Here is an 18,383-nt window from a genome sequence, read left to right as displayed (position 1 = left end):
ACCTAGGGCATCCACCAGAAGCCGTCAATCATCCCTCATGTGCGCCGCAGCAAGAACATCCTCTCACGTTGGTTGAAGGGAAGCATTTATGTTTCGCAGGTCAGTCTGATAGATGTACCTGAGCGTATTGCGTGGCCTGCCTCTTCTTCTTCTTCTTCTTTCTGGTTGCCCCTGGAACGCCACTTTCCGGATCTGGATTCGTCCATACGAAGTACATGCCCGAGATCTTTCCACCGACATGTCCTAATGACATGTGTCACTATGGGTTGTCCGGTCATTCGTCTGACCATCTCATTAGAGATTTTTGTGACCAATGGATGTTTAGCCTCCAGAGACATATATTCTCGAAAGCTAGCATTCGCCTTTCTTTTGTCTTATTCGGATGCCAGGTTTGAGAAGCATATAACAGGACGGATATATCTTTTTAAGTTGATCTCGTATTTATAACTGTGCTCCCATGGTATTTAGATTCTAGAACCTGCTCAATGTCCTGGTTATCGCATCTCAGGTAAAAAGGTGACTTCCGTTACTGCCATACTTATGTGTCTTATCAACGTTGATTCTTATATTCATAATTCAGCCTCTGTCACGTACAGCTTCTATTAATTGTTGTAGTCTCTGTTTACAGGACTCAATGAGCGTGATATTGTCGGCAAAGTCTAAATTGTTAATTTAGTCTTCTACGTATAATGGTGCAAGGTGGTGCAAGTGTTATGCTTCTGGTGCAATTGTTACGGAACAGAAGGTCAATGACAAGGGCAAACAGGAAAGGGGACAAGACACAGCCTTGTTTAACACCAGAAAGGACACGAAAGCATCTTGTCCTTCCTTCTGTCGTTTTAATACTACATTCAGAGTCTCTGTATAGAGCAATTATGAGGGCTACCAATTTCTCAGGGATCCCATAAAAGGTTAATAGTTTCTATAGCCTCCCGATGCAGCGACTCAAAGGCCTTTTCAAAGTATATAAATGCCTTGCACAATTTACTTTGCCACTCTCGGTTATCATATAATAACACCTGATCAAATCGGTATCTGAACGTCCTGGTCTACACTCACGTTGCTCTTCTCTCAAGTACTTGTCGAGTGGACCCTGTATTCTGTGGAGGATTATTAGTGCAAGAAGTTTACCAAGTATGGACGAGAGACTAATGCCTCGCCAATTCCCAGGTAGTGTCTTATCGCCTTTTTTTTGAAGAGTTTTATGAGTGTGCTCAGCTTCCAATCTGTTGGTACTTTTTTGTGTCATCCAAATTTTTCGGAACAAGGACAGCCATATAGATATGCATGAAGTATGAGGATAAAGCATTGCACATTACAATATTTTGCCACTGGTGTATAGTTATACTGTGTGATACATCGATGTGTGTAGGATGATTGCTTTGACTCTGAAAAAATACTTCTTGAGATAACAGCCAAGTGTAACTTTTTGTCGCTCAGGTTTTTAATTCCGGTAGGGATCAAAAATCACAGGGATTGTGGCAATTTCCGTAGACACATGTGCCCAAAAATAATGTCATCCAAGGCTCTTAATTTTTCAATCAAAAGTGGTTGTTTTGTCCTTTTCTAGATACAGGAGTTGGTGATCTTGTCTGACCAGTGAATACCCATGTCTGAAAAAGATCAACTTATCTTGATACATCACACTAAAGGTAATACACAGCAGCGGAAAGTCCTATGCTCCCCATTAAAATTTTTCGACACAGATCTAAAACTATACAAGATTCATGACCCTGCCTTCGCGTGCACGCAATGACAAATGTTTCCGGTGGAAAACCAAGTAGCAACTCTGGCTCTGGCGTTTATGCTCAGAGTCTAATTACGCGCTATGAAATGTGTCTTGTTTGGAAAATATAGTTATACTGTGTGATACATCGATGTGTGTGGGATGATTATTTTCCTATCCCTTGACAGATTTTTTTTAGCCACTTGGACAACACCCAAGATCTCACATCAATACGAAGAAGATGTTGCTGTTTTAATAACAATCATTGTCAATAAACTTAAATAAACACAACCCCTCCAAACACATTTTTATTTTATTTTATCGTTCCAAATGCGAACGGGGCTTAAGAAAAGCAGCTGTACTATCTACTTTTTGGAACATACAGCTCATTAGATATCATCAATACAGTTGAACCCTAGGCTTCATAACTTGTACAAGATTATTCAAAATTCATTGTTGGCATTAACAGGTATCTGGCTCATGTATCAAAATCTGCGAAAGTATGTGAAAATGTAAGCTCACAATATAGTTTTTTTTTTCAATTTCAAGTTATTTAAGGTAAATTGTCAATTAAGAAAACATCTAAATAGTTTGTTTTAAACAGGACTGTCAAAGGACAAGGGTTCGAGTCCTGGTGTCACAGATTATTTGGTTGGAACGATGGTTAGTGGTGGGACTCTGCATACTCAGCCATAGTCGACCCAGCTTTAAATGGGTACCAGGAGAAATCGGTGTTTTTGTCTTTAAGGGTCCATGTCATATACATTTAAAATACTTGCCAAAAAATGATGCTTCCTTGTGGCATATATGCTCTTACAGAACTGAAAGAAAGATACTACGTGTGTTCAAGTAAAACATGACCGATCTTTTTTCATCACACAACATTTGAAACACTGGAAGCTGCATTTTTTTTTTTTTTTTTTTTTTTTTTTTTTTTTTTTTTTTTTTTTTTTTTTTTTTTTTTTTTTTTTTTTTTTTTTAGGTAAACCAACAAAACAGAGAGTTTCATTGTCAATAAAAAACTGGAAAGGAATTTCTTTTCGACCTGAAATAGTTCGAACTCTCCATTCAGACATCAAACTACAAAAACATATTTTTTTTTTTTGTGTTTTTGTGTATATTTTGAGGAGAGGGGATTATTCATTGATTTTATTGATTGCAAGTCAAAGTACATGAGAAAAAAAATTACCTGATATTTTGCATTCTAACAATATAGAAACCACGCTAAGTATTTCACTTTAAACAACAAGTATACCGTGATTAACAAGAAGATAACTGAAAGGTTAAAAGACGTGAAAGGTAGAAAGGAAGAAAATAAAATACAGAGCAAAAAATGGATCGAATGTAACTAAAGAAGTGGACATATAACATTTTTTAATTTGTGTTGAATGGTACAAGTAAAGAGAATTCGTAAAAGGACGTGTTAGTGCCTGTGTCTCAATGCTAAACAATCACTAGTGATCCTGCAGAGCATGCAATTAGAATTTTGTCGGTATTTTGACGTAAGTATGATTTAAGATTTAACATTTGCAATTACTTCACTGGAGAAATGTGCTAATTTCAGAGTTGTTATGATAATTTCAATGTGGAAATGGACCAATCCAAACACTGAAATTACTTTTTTGATCATGCTTTTACCATATGATTGAGCGTGCCTTTTAATACTAAGAGTAAAATTTAAAGAAATTATGAAAATAGCTAAATAATTTGAAATAACAGTAATAAAGAGAGAGAGAGAACGGTTTATTACACAACTTTCATAGCTCTTGGCTAATTTGTAGTTGCAAAAACATTACATGTTAAACATATATGTAAAAAAAAAATGGTAAAACATTACATGTTAAACATAGGTAAACATAAACATAGATAAACATAAACATTACAACCTTACATGTTAAACATAGACTTAAAAAGAGGCCCAAATGAATTACAATATCGGTATGTTCGTGCACGTATAGGTGTCAGTTTGAATTAAGAATGTCTGAATAAATGTAATTCAAAATCGTGCTTATTTGAGTTTTAACCTGTTTTGAATGGTACAATTAAACAGAATAGGCAAGAGTTCGCATCTGCACCTATGAATTCATGATTTTCTTTCTATTTCTATATAGTTTCATTTATTTTGATTATTTTTTTGACTTTTTAAGGTGGCAAGGAGGCTATTAGACTTAGGAGCTGATATTCGTGCAAGATGCCGGTGGAGTCATATGACTGCAGTACATTTTGCCACATTTTTTAACAGTGCCCGAACGTTGCGGTGGCTTATTGAAAGTGACCCAGGTATTCAAGATTCTTTTGTTGAGTCTGTATAATAGTTCAGAGGTCGTTGGTTAGAATTTTGTTAATTTAAATTTAAATGTTTTAATCTTCAAGAAATCAGGAAAGTTCTACCAATCTTTAATGGCTGTAATTAGGTAGCATTCAGAAAAAATATACAGGTCGTAAATATATAGATGTATGTGTTTAATAATCCCTAGCTTAACCATTGAAACTAAATTTATGTACAAAGAAGTATCATTACAGTGAATACTGGGTTCAGGAAACCACTATATAAAGAATTCCGCTTAAGGCTGCTTAAGAAACAAAGTCAGAGAAGGTTAAACTCTGTTTCGAAAGCCTGTCGAGTATCACAAGGTTATGTCCTTGCAACCTGAAATCAGCGTTAGTAGATAGGGTTAAACAATTAGAATCTACTAATATTAAATAAAAAAAACTAATTTTTTTAGCTGAAAGTAAGGAGCGACATTAAAACTTAAAACGAACAGAAATTACTCCGTATATGAAATGAGTTGTCCCCTCCGCAATCCCTCGCTCTTTACGCTAAAGCTTTAAATTGTTTTAAAAAGTAGAATTGTGGCAAAGAGTCAACTTTAGCGTAAAGAGCGAGGGATTGCGGAAGGGACAACTCATTTCATATACGGAGTAATTTCTGTTCGTTTTAAGTTTTAATGTCGCTCCTTACTTTCAGCTAAAAAAATTAGTTTTTTTTATTTAATTTCTGAACGTTTTTGAATTAATGCATGTTTGGTGTTGGCTCTCCGCACATAAATTATTAAAATGAAATTTGTATATTAATTCTTTTTTTGGCTAAATGGCTTTCTCTTAGTTTTGATCAGACGATTTTGAGAAATAAGGGTGGAGAAGGAGGCCTAGTTGCCCTCCAATTTTTCGGTTACTTAAAAAGGCAACTAGAAATTTTAATTTTTAACGAACGTTTTTATTAGTAAAAAATATACGTAACTTAAGAATTAACTTACGTAACAAACTTTCATAACCTTATATTTTTATTATGTATACGAGGGGATTTGTACCCTCGTTAATACCTCGCTCTTTACACTAAATCGTAAGTTTTGTCCCAATTCTTTAAGAATGACCCCTTAAAGAATAAATAGTTGAAATTACTAAAAATACTTTAGCATAAAGAGCAAGTATTTATCTCCTCCTAAATACCTCGCTCTTTATGCTAAAGTATTTTTAGAACCCCTCATATGCGTAATAATCTCTGTTCGTTTTAAGTTTCAATGCTACTTCTTCCTTTCATTTGAAAAAACGTTTTCATGTTTATTTTTCATTGTTTTCTTATAGTAATGCTAGAGAATCCTGCGCCCTTGTCATTGAATTTTTCTTCCCCATGACAGATTCCTCCAAGGAAAGATCCTCCAACATAGCCCCCTCTCCTCAGCCCCACCCCCAAACAAAATAAAATCCCCCTGAAAACGTCTGTACACTTCCCAATAACCATTACTATATGTAAACACTGGTCAAAGTTTGTAACTTGCAGCCCCTCCCCCAGGGATAGTGGGGGAGTAAGTCATCCCCGAAGACATAGTTATTATGGTTTTCGACTATGCTGAACAAAATGACTATCTCAAAATTTTGATCCGTTGACTTTGGGAAAAAAATGAGCGTGGGAGGGGGCCTAGATGCCCTCCAATTTTTTTGGTCACTTAAAAAGGGCACTAGAACTTTTCATTTCCGTTAGAATGAACCCTCTTGCGACATTCTAGGACCACTTGGTCGATACGATGACCCCTGGGGAAAAGAAAAAAAAAAAAAACAAAAAAAAAAAAAACAAACAAATAAACACGCACCCGTGATTTGTCTTCTGGCAAAAAATACAAAATTCTACATTTTTGTAGATAGGAGCTTGAAACTTCTACAGTATGGTTCTCTGTTACGCTGAATCTGATGGTGTCATTTTCGTTAAGATCCTACGACTTTTAGGGGGTGTTTCCCCCTATTTTCCTAAATAAGGCAAATTTTCTCAGGCTCGTAACTTTTGATGGGTAAGACTAAACTTGATGAAACTTATATATTCAAAATCAGCATTAAAATGCGATTCTTTTGATGTAGCTATTGATATCAAAATTCAATTTTTTAGAGTTTTGGTTACTATTGAGCCGGGTCGCTCCTTACTACAGTTCGTTACCACGAACTGTTTGAAAGTATCAGTTATGCAATTCGTCCATTGTTTACATATAGTATATGTTATTGAGAAAGGAGGATGTGTTTGGCCTTTACTTTCCAAAAAGACGAAGAGCACTCAGTTGATCCAACGTTAGAATGGCTTACAGTATGAAAATCTCTGGTATAATGATTGTGTGCTACTTATAGTTAAAGCACAAAAAATAGGGCTTCTGATTCGTTTGTAACGCAACCTGGCGCTACTTCTTCTAAGTACTTGGATAAATGAGGAGACGCTTCTGCATAATCTAATCACTGGAGTCAGATTCTGAGCCCTGCAATGTGCTGCTACGGCTGATATCAAACTCTGTATCCAGTATTATCAAGTTTAGATCAAACCCACTGCGCCACTACAGGACGAACATGGCTTTAGTAGCATCTACTTAAGCCCTTCCAATCTGTTATAAACATAGGTAGATGGCGATGAGGTATATCTACATGCTATATTTTGTTAAAAAAGAATTGACACATTAACTTTTGTTTCCAATGTTATATTTTGCGCTCGAGTTACGTTTGACTTGTTCACGCCCAGTAACGTTTTGTTCTCGTTTAACGTCAGAATAAACTATTTACAATTTGCATTATTTTTTATGTGCATTATGTTTAATACTAATTGAAAATGAAGTTCATTGAAATAGAATAAAATGCTATGTTGTAAACAACATCTCAAACAACATACGACCCAGGCCTTCTCATCTATTACAAACAAGTATACGGAGAAAAAGTATGATTTGAGCTAAAGGGTGTCTCACAAAGAACACCAGATTTAAATATACTATAAATTGAATTCACCACGCGTTTACGAATTTAGACCACATAAATTAACCTGGAAAGCAAAAGTATAGTATTGAAACATAACCTCAATGATCAGTGATTACAACAAATGCAAAAACAATGTTGCCAGCAACAACAAATAAAATTAAGTGGCTTTTTAAATATGGCTTTCTTTTTGAGACACCCTTATGTTGGTTGGTGATTTGCTTAATCTAGGTGAAAAGTGTAAAGATACTCTAGAGTCAATGGTAGAACACAGGGCGTCGAATCAAGGATCCAGTTGCTGGATCTTTTTTTCATTGGAAATGGTAGCAAGTCTGTCACCCAAGCGTGTGGCAGCTGGGATCGAACCCCTTGCTCCGTATTGCCAAGCAGAGAATCAGTCCATTGCGCTAACACAAGGTCAATCTATGATATATAAAAAAATGTAAAAATTTCTTTAGTTTATTTATTACTGCACTGTTATCATTTTTGAAGCCAAAGGCAAGTTTTCCGATTAACGGGATATTGAGATAGCTAAGCCATAGACATATGTCTAGAATCAGAATTTCGTTCTAGATCAAATATAACATTCATTTGCGTTAAAGATTTACTTTAACCCCCCTTTCTTGTAAAAGATATAATAAATGACCATTAGGGCCTAAAACGCCATTTCACAAACCTATTAGTATCTGTGTCCTTCCGATCTGTTGTTAGCATAAGTAGATAACGTTAAAGCTTTCGAGCTTAGATAATAAACTTTGAAGTTCAAATTCAAGTTACTGCTTTCGCTATTTGTCCCCACTATCCTCGCTTAAGGCTGTGTATATCCTCACATTTAAATTATAACTTTAAATGTAAGGTAAAATGCTATTTTAAAAATATGAATATTCGAGTCCTTCCAGTCTTTGACGAACATACATGAATAATAAATATAATAAATGTATATCTGTATATCTGTACTAGTAAATATGATTTGAACCTCTATCTTGTTCAAATCATAAACTCCGAAGTTTGCCTTCAGTTTTAAGAAATAAGTTAAACACTGTTTCGCAAAACTCCTCAGTAACACTATCTCAAGGCTATAAAATCTAAGAGAAGCTTAGATAGATGGGGATAGAGCACATAGAATCTTTTAATCATAAACTTTGAGGTTTAACTGCAATTACCATTTTATATCCTGTTATTCACATTAAAATCATCACTTAATGTTATTTAAAATATAACGTCAGAGTAATGAGGTCAAAGGCTATTTTGTAAATCTGTTTACCAACACCAAAGTCCTTTCAGTCTGTGACGAATATAGGTAGATGACAGTAAACTAGTATTTGATTTGGTATATACCTGGCTAACATTAGTCTTTGCGTCAATTTAAATTCTAGGAGGGGAGAAAAAAATTTCGTTGGCTCATTTTTTAGTGTGTTGTTGCCAGTTTTCTTCTTATGCCATATTTTTACCATTAGCATGTAATTTGCTGCAAAATATAAGTCCATCCTTTTTAATGTTTGTAAATGGATGTAATTCAGCAAAGCTTAACCATTGTTCTCAAGGACGTATCCAGTACTTCCGTTTAGTTTTTTTGGAGGGGGGGGGGTAATTTTTTCGAAAGGGGTTCCAACAAAACTTAAAAAAACACCAAAAACTTGTTGAGATGCATTTTTTTACGTTTTTACGAGTCGGATGAATTTTTTTTTTTTTTTTGGGGGGGGGGCTCAAACCCGGTAAACACGCCCTCCTCCCTGGGTCTGGCCTTAATCATTCTATTCTGCTAAGGAAGATGTTATCCAATGAAAAATTAATATTTGAAGTTGTATATATTGTTATCGTACGTTTCTTATGTCTTCTTCAAACCGCAAAATAAACTTCAAAAATAATGTTCAGCAGAAGGATAAGCTACATCTTAGCTACTGAATTATAATTATTGTCTTACTGTTGATGTTTTAAGATCGTGGGAGTACAAAATTTTTATTCGAAGTTGCATCTAATGTTCAAACTATGCAAATCAAGCGAACTAATTAGGAAACGTCTATGTACAGCGATGTCTCTCAACCCTTTTGGGTTTATCTGAAGTTATTTGTAATATGCTTATATTTATAATTTGTTCATGTTTTATGTTCAAAAAAAGTTATGTGCAAATATATATCAAATTATAGTGAACGAAGTAAAGCAAAACGAGGTTCCAATGTCACTAGGCAATTCTTTAATTTGATGTCCAGCTTTCGAAAGTCTTTCTTGATTTTTGGACTTGGAACTTGACGAACATCAGCTAAGCAAAACTCGAAATTTTTTGCAAATTTTTTTCTTGACAGAAGTTGAGTGATAAATATACCTTTTATAGGATAAACGAGCTGTTCTTTTTTTGTTGTTGTTTGTTGTTGTTTTTGTTGTTGTTTGTTGTTGTTTTTGTTGTTGTTTGTTGTTGTTTTTGTTGTTGTTTGTTGTTGTTGATTTGGTTTCTTGCGAATTGAAAATGGGCTGATGAATCACTTATATTCATCAACTTAAAGCGAGCGGATTCACTAATCTGGTTCACTAATATTGACCAATTGACAGTTTCATTCATAGGTTTCATCAGTTTTTTTTCGGGGTTTATTGACACCTGAAAACTGCCGAAAATATCTTTTGGATATTTTAAGATTTCTACACTCGTGGTATTTTCTTAAATAACGGAAGCTTGATATATTTCAGAGGGAGGGACAAATTTAACAAGGTTTATTAATTTGGACCCAAATACTTGTGCAGAATATGCTTCTAAGAGGAGGGGGAGTTAGAAAAAGGTAGTTTGACAGGTTGACAGTTTCATTCATAGGTTTCACCAGTTTTTTTCTTTCTTTTCGGGGTTTATTGACACCTGAAAACTGCCAAAATATCTTTTGGATATTTTAAGATTTCTACAATCGTGGTATTTTCTTAAATAACTTAAGCTTGATATATTTCAGAGGGGGAGACAAATTAAACAAGGTTTTAAAATGAAAAGAAATAGTAAGCTGTCAAGTTTTTACAAAGGCAAATTTTATTAATTTGAACCCAAATACTTGTGCAGAATATGCTTCTAAGAGGAGGGGGAGTTAGAAAAAGGCAGTTTGACAGGTTGACAGTTTCATTCATAGGTTTCACCAGTTTTTTTCTGTTTTTTCGGGGTTTATTGACACCTAAGAACTGCCAAAATATCTTTTGGATAATTTAAGATTTCTACAATCGTGGTATTTTCTTAAATAACGGAAGCTTGATATATTTCAGAGGGAGAGACAAATTTAACAAGGTTTATTAATTTGGACCCAAATACTTGTGCAGAATATGCTTCTAAGAGGAGGGGGAGTTAGAAAAAGGTAGTTTGACAGGTTGACAGTTTCATTCATAGGTTTCACCAGTTTTTTTCTTTCTTTTCGGGGTTTATTGACACCTGAAAACTGCCAAAATATCTTTTGGATATTTTAAGATTTCTACAATCGTGGTATTTTCTTAAATAACTTAAGCTTGATATATTTCAGAGGGGGAGACAAATTAAACAAGGTTTTAAAATGAAAAGAAATAGTAAGCTGTCAAGGTTTTACAAAGGCAAATTTTATTAATTTGAACCCAAATACTTGTGCAGAATATGCTTCTAAGAGGAGGGGGAGTTAGAAAAAGGCAGTTTGACAGGTTGACAGTTTCATTCATAGGTTTCACCAGTTTTTTTCTGTTTTTTCGGGGTTTATTGACACCTAAGAACTGCCAAAATATCTTTTGGATAATTTAAGATTTCTACAATCGTGGTATTTTCTTAAATAACAAGCTTGATATATTTCAGAGGGGGAGACAAATTTAACAAGGTTGTAAAATGAAAAGAAATAGTAAGTTGTCAAGGTTGTACAAAGGCAAATTTTATTAATTTGAAACCAAATACTTGTGCAGAATATGCTTCTATGAGGAAGGGGAGTTAAAAAAAGGCAGTTTGCATGACAAACATAGAAAATTAAGGAAAATTGGCAAAAATCTTTTGGTTTTATAGAGTGGGACCGGGCTTAAAGGCTCAAAGGCACACCTATTTTTACGTATGGATCTTTTCCTTAAGAGACCAGTGTCTTTTTCTATCCTGTAGTGCAGCATCCGGAATTAATTTGGATTTCACTTTTAGATATTGATATTGACGACCCTTGTCACGAATATGACAATGGCTCAGCGCTTCACATGGCAGCCGGAAGTTTGAGCTTGGAATCAGCCAGGGTTCTTATGGAATATGGTGCTAATCCATCGTTAAAGGTAAATTAGAAAAAAATGGCGAATCGCTTCACATGGCAGCTGGAAGTTTGATATTGGAACTAATAAAGTTCTTATTGAATGTAATGTCAATTCATCTTTAAGGTGGGTTAAAAAGCGAAAAAAAAGATATTTCTTATTTTGCTGTCATTTGATCCGATAAATACACATAAATGCCCAAATGAAATAGTCAAAACATTTGTTTTTATCAATTATGAATATAATATTAGGGATTTTATTACTGTTTATCTACGTAGGGATTATATTATGGATTATTAGGGATTGCTGTTTATCTACTAATATAGTAGTAGGTATATAATATGGATATATGTAATAGGGATATATATACATGTAATATATAATAGGTATATAATATTAGGGATTACTGTTTATCTATGAGGATAAAGGGCAAAGATAAGATATGCAAGTAAGCAATAAGAAGTTAGTTTCATTGAATATTACGTACTCTCAAAGCTAGGAAAAAAAGATTGAAAGAATGATTAGGGGAGGGGTATTTTATGTCCAGGTATTTAATGCCAGAGTATTAGATGGTTCAGTAGCTTTTCTTCAAGGATCTGTTCTTGGTCCCCTGTTATTTCTAATTTTTATAAATGACTTATGTAGAGCTTTTAATATGATTGCGTATGATCTTGAATTTGGATGTGATGGTGAAAAAGTAATTGTTCCCAGCTTTGCGGATGACACTCATATAACTGTGGCTGCACAAACAGGAATTCAGTTATTGAGTCGTATTAGTTCTTGTCTGGAGTTTGTACAAAAGTGGCTGAAGCTTAATAAGTTAAATTTGAATTATAGTAAATCTTGCTTTTTATTGTATGGTAGGAGCTCAAATTATTACCCTTGGATAGACAGACTTAATATTGCTGATATGAGTATTTTAAGAATAAATTGTACAAAATACCTAGGAGTTTTGATTGATGAATGTCTCAGTTTTAGAGAACATATAGATTATATTAGTCTTAAACTCGCTAGGAATGTTGGCATTTTAAGAAAGTTGAAGTATAATTTCCCAATAGATATTTTATGAACACTGTATTATTCCTTAATTCATCCTTATCTGCTATATTGTTGTAATGTTTGGGGTAGTACATTTCCTTCTCATCTCCATCATATTCGAGTTTTGCAGAATAAAGTGCTTCGAGTGTTATGTGCTGTAGGTTTTAAAGACTCGGTACAAAATAGGTATATAGATTGCAAAATCTTGCCTTTAGCAGGACTTATTACTTTTTATCGAAGCCTGTTTATATATAAATATTTTCAAAATTGTTTACCAATATGTTTTAAAAGTATGTTTGAATTAGGAAGTAATATTCATACACATTCTACAAGACAGTCCGATATAATTCGTCGTCTGCTTGCTATTACCCGTAGATCTCAATTTTCTATTCTGCATCTAGGACCCCATGCATTGAATTGTTTACCTACGACTTTGAAAAACATGGACAATTTTCTCGAATTTCGGCTGGAATTAAAGCTATTTTGCCTTAATATTTATGGTTTTGATAGTTGAGTGGACCTCAAGTGGAGCGAAGATGTTGGTTTTGTTTTAGGCGATACTGGTCAAGTGGTTCTAGTTTCTTTTTGTTTTGTCTTTTTTGAAGGGTAATTCCGTATCGATTGAAATGCACGGTAATTGAATCTTTTTTCATCTTCTTTTCTTTTCTTTTTTCTTTTCCTTTTCTTTTCTTTTTTTCTTCTTCTTTTTTGTATTGTTTTTATTTGTATCTGTATTCGGGTTGTAAGCTCAAACAAGCTTTGCTTCGGGCCATTTGCTTGTTTTGTTTTGTTATTCATATTAATAAACCCATCTTTCTCTCTCTCTCTCCCAGGCATTTAATGCCAGAGTGTTAGATGGTTCAGTAGCTTGTGTCTGTTTCCAGATGATATAAATAGTACCTTCTGTATGTGTGCTAATAATTATAATTTTAATAATATAAGTTTATTTTTTTTGAACCAACTAAAAATAAAGTGTAAAATAAACCTATTTAGTGGTTGAATTGAATTAAACAGAAAAAATCCCAGGGACTATTCACTGTTCCACTAATTTGTGCTTAGGATACTCTGGGTTCCTATGGCTTAGGCGGACAAAATTTCTTTTTGGAATGCCGTCAAGGGTTATTTTGGCTGTAAAAGTCAAGGTTTTATATCTATGCCTGTTAAGATTATTTTCTACTATTTTCACAATTTATTTTCATTAAAAAAATTAGTCTATTTTTTATGTTCTAGAGCCTCTTTGTTTGCAAAACACCAAATTAATAGATGTTAACATTTTTAGATGTTTTTATCCCAAAATAGTGCCAAGCCCAGTTGAAGTTTCTCTTTTTGAAATTAAGAATCAATTGACAAAAGGCTTTATGGACGTGTTTGGGCACCAGGAGAATGTGGAAGCTCCCCAGGGGGAGTTTTAGGATCCTTGCCGTATGGAAATTTTTGTAAAAATAAACAAATAGAAATTGTTATAATAAACAGATATATGAATATATAGTTATAATAAGCAAATATAAGCAAAATAAGTTATAAATAGTTACGATGATAAGTTATAAATAAGAAAGATAATTATAAATAAGCAAATATAAATAGCTATAATAAACAGATATTAAAAGGTATAAATAGTGCAAAAATATAGGAAACAAAACATGCCTTGCACGAACAGATGGCATATACTAAGGGAAGAGGACTGCACCTGCCACAAGAAGAATGAATCTTCTTAAGGGGAGTTTTAAAATTCCTTTCATATAAAAATTGTGTAAATTGAGCGCATATGTAATAGGAAACAAAACAGATGCTGTACGAACAGATGGCATAAACTAAGGGAAGAGGACTGCACCTGCCACAAGAAGAATGAATCTTCTTAAGGGGAGTTTTAAAATCCCTTTCATAGAAAAATTGTGTAAATTGAGCCATATGTAATAGGAAGCAAAACAGATGTTGCACGAACAGATGGCATATACTACGAGGAAGAGGACTGAACCTGCCACAAGAAGAATGACTCTTCCTAAGGGGAGTTTTAAAATCCCTGTCATACAAAATTGTGTAAATTGAGCCATATGTAATAGGAAGCAAAACAGATGTTGCACGAACAGACGGCATATACCAAGAGGAAGAGGACTGCACCTGCCACAAGAAGAATGACTCTTCCTAAGGGGAGTTTTAAAATCCCTGTCATACAAAAATTGTGTAAATTGAGCGCATATGTAATAGGAAACAAAACAGATGTTGCACGAACAGACGGCATATACTAAGAGGAAGAGGACACAAGAAGAATGAATTCCTAAGGGGAGTTTCAAATTCCTTTCGTCTAAAAATTGTGTAAATTGAGCACATATGTAATAGGAAACAAAACATATGTTGTACGAACAGATGGCATATACTAAGGGAAGAGGACTGCACCTGCAACAAGAAGAATGAATTCCTAAGGATAGTTTCAAAATCCCTTTCATATAAAAATTGTGTAAATTGAGCGCATATATAATAGGAAACAAAACAGATGTTGTACGAACAGATGGCATAAACTAAGGGAAGAGGACTGCACCTGCCACAAGAAGAATGACTCTTCCTAAGGGGAGTTTCAAAATTCCTTTCATATAAAAATTGTGTAAATTGAGCGCATATGTAATAGGATGCAAAGCAGATGTTGCACGAACAGACGACATATACTACGAGGAAGAGGACTGCACCTGCCACAAGAAGAATGACTCCTCCTAAGGGGAGTTTCAAAATCCCTGTAATACAAAAATTGTGTAAATTGAGCGCATATGTAATAGGATGCAAAGCAGATGTTGCACGAACAGACGACGTATACTACAAGGAAGAGGACTGCACCTGCCACAAGAAGAATGACTCCTCCTAAGGGGAGTTTTAAAATCCCTGTAATACAAAAATTGTGTAAATTGAGCCATATGTAATAGGAAGCAAAACAGATGTTGCACGAACAGACGGCATATACTAAGAGGAAGAGGACTGCACCTGTCACAAGATGAATGACTCTTCCTAAGGGGAGTTTCAAAATTCATTTCGTCTAAAAATTCTGTAAATTGAGCACATATGTAATAGGAAACAAAGCATATGTTGTACGAACAGATGGCATATACTAAGGGAAGAGGACTGCACCTGCAACAAGAAGAATGAATTCCTAAGGGGAGTTTCAAAATTCCTTTCATATAAAAATTTGGTAAATTGAGCGCATATGTAATAGGAAACAAAACAAATGTTGCACGAGCAGATGGCATAAATTAAGGGAAGAGGACCGCAGCTGCAACAAGAAGAATGAATTCCTAGGGGTAGTTTCAAAATCCCTTTCATATGAAAATTGTGTAAATTGAGCGCATATGTAATAGGAAACAAAACAGATGTTGTACGAACAGATGGCATAAACTAAGGGAAGGGGACTGCACCTGCAACAAGAAGAATTAATTCCTAAGGGCCCTTTCATATAAAAATTGTGTAATATTGAGCGCATGTGTAATAGGAAACAAAACAGATGTTGTGCGAACAGATGGCATATACTAAGGGAAGAGGACTGCACCTGCAACAAGAAGAATTAATTCCTAAGGGCCCTTTCATATAAAAATTGTGTAATATTGAGCGCATGTGTAATAGGAAACAAAGCATATGTTGTACGAACAGATGGCATATACTAAGGGAAGAGGACTGCACATGCAACAAGAAGAATGAATTCCTAAGGGGAGTTTCAAAATTCCTTTCATATAAAAATTTGGTAAATTGAGCGCATATGTAATAGGAAACAAAACAAATGTTGCACGAGCAGATGGCATAAATTAAGGGAAGAGGACCGCAGCTGCAACAAGAAGAATGAATTCCTAGGGGTAGTTTCAAAATCCCTTTCATATGAAAATTGTGTAAATTGAGCGCATATGTAATAGGAAACAAAACAGATGTTGTACGAACAGATGGCATAAACTAAGGGAAGAGGACTGCACCTGCCACAAGAAGAATTAATTCCTAAGGGGAGTTTCAAAATCTCTTTCATATAAAAATTCTGTAAATTGAGCACATATGTAATAGGAATCAAAACAGATGTTGTACGAACAGATGGCATAAATTAAGGGAAGAGGACTGCACCTGCAACAAGAAGAATGAATTCCTAGGGGTAGTTTCAAAATCCCTTTCATATGAAAATTGTGTAAATTGAGCGCATATGTAATAGGAAACAAAACAGATGTTGTACGAACAGATGGCATAAACTAAGGGAAGAGGACTGCACCTGCAACAAGAAGAATTATTCCTAAGGGCCCTTTCATATAAAAATTGTGTAAATTGAGCGCATGTGTAATAGGAAACAAAACAGATGTTGTGCGAACAGATGGCATATACTAAGCGAAGAGGACTGCACCTGCAACAAGAAGAATGAATTCCTAAGGATAGTTTCAAAATCCCTTTCATATAAAAATTGTGTAATATTGAGCGCATGTGTAATAGGAAACAAAACAGATGTTGTGCGAACAGATGGCATATACTAAGGGAAGAGGACTGCACCTGCAACAAGAAGAATTAATTCCTAAGGATAGTTTCAAAATCCCTTTCATATAAAAATTGTGTAATATTGAGCGCATGTGTAATAGGAAACAAAACAGATGTTGTGCGAACAGATGGCATATACTAAGGGAAGAGGACTGCACCTGTCACAAGATGAATGACTCTTCCTAAGGGGAGTTTCAAAATTCCTTTCGTCTAAAAATTCTGTAAATTGAGCGCATATGTAATAGGAAACAAAACAGATGTTGTACGAACAGATGGCATAAACTAAGGGAAGAGGACTGCACCTGCCACAAGAAGAATTAATTCCTAAGGGGAGTTTCAAAGTCTCTTTCATATAAAAATTCTGTAAATTGAGCACATATGTAATAGGAAACAAAACAGATGTTGTACGAACAGATGGCATAAATTAAGGAAAGAGGACTGCACCTGCAACAAGATGAATTAATTCCTAAGGGCCCTTTCATATAAAAATTGTGTAATATTGAGCGCATGTGTAATAGGAAACAAAACAGATGTTGTGCGAACAGATGGCATATACTAAGGGAAGAGGACTGCACCTGTCACAAGACGAATGACTCTTCCTAAGGGGAGTTTCAAAATTCCTTTCGTCTAAAAATTCTGTAAATTGAGCACATATGTAATAGGAAACAAAACATATGTTGTACGAACAGATGGCATATACTAAGGGAAGAGGACTGCACCTGCAACAAGAAGAATGAATTCCTAGGGGTAGTTTCAAAATTCCTTTCATATGAAAATTGTGTAAATTGAGCGCATATGTAATAGGAAACAAAACAGATGTTGTACGAACAGATGGCATAAACTAAGGGAAGAGGACTGCACCTGCAACAAGAAGAATTATTCCTAAGGGCCCTTTCATATAAAAATTGTGTAAATTGAGCGCATGTGTAATAGGAAACAAAACAGATGTTGTGCGAACAGATGGCATATACTAAGCGAAGAGGACTGCACCTGCAACAAGAAGAATGAATTCCTAAGGATAGTTTCAAAATCCCTTTCATATAAAAATTGTGTAATATTGAGCGCATGTGTAATAGGAAACAAAACAGATGTTGTGCGAACAGATGGCATATACTAAGGGAAGAGGTTTGCACCTGCAACAAGAAGAATGAATTCCTAAGGATAGTTTCAAAATCCCTTTCATATAAAAATTGTGTAATATTGAGCGCATGTGTAATAGGAAACAAAACAGATGTTGTGCGAACAGATGGCATATACTAAGGGAAGAGGACTGCACCTGTCACAAGATGAATGACTCTTCCTAAGGGGAGTTTCAAAATTCCTTTCGTCTAAAAATTCTGTAAATTGAGCGCATATGTAATAGGAAACAAAACAGATGTTGTACGAACAGATGGCATAAACTAAGGGAAGAGGACTGCACCTGCAACAAGAAGAATTAATTACTAAGGGCCCTTTCATATAAAAATTGTGTAATATTGAGCGCATGTGTAATAGGAAACAAAACAGATGTTGTACGAACAGATGGCATAAACTAAGGGAAGAGGACTGCACCTGCAACAAGAAGAATTAATTCCTAAGGGCCCTTTCATATAAAAATTGTGTAATATTGAGCGCATGTGTAATAGGAAACAAAACAGATGTTGTGCGAATAGATGGCATATACTAAGGGAAGAGGACTGCACCTGCCACAAGAAGAATT

At 34.8% G+C, this 18,383-nt stretch overlaps 1 protein-coding gene across 2 annotated transcripts in view; it reads left to right on the top strand.

Moving 5' to 3' along the window:
* Window positions 1–18,383, top strand: part of LOC136037851 (CAP-Gly domain-containing linker protein 4-like) — a 149,133-nt gene that overhangs the window by 14,578 nt on the left and 116,172 nt on the right. For both annotated transcript variants that reach the window (XM_065720696.1, XM_065720697.1), the window contains exons 4-5: window positions 3,874–4,006; window positions 11,061–11,185. In XM_065720696.1, coding sequence (XP_065576768.1) covers window positions 3,874–4,006; window positions 11,061–11,185 — 258 coding nt within the window. The remainder of the gene's footprint in view (window positions 1–3,873; window positions 4,007–11,060; window positions 11,186–18,383) is intronic.

The sequence above is a fragment of the Artemia franciscana genome, chromosome 17 (assembly GCF_032884065.1).
Source record: "Artemia franciscana chromosome 17, ASM3288406v1, whole genome shotgun sequence".
NCBI lineage: Eukaryota > Metazoa > Arthropoda > Branchiopoda > Anostraca > Artemiidae > Artemia > Artemia franciscana.
Note: the sequence above shows the minus strand (reverse complement) of the source record. Positions and strands in the feature narration are given on the sequence as shown.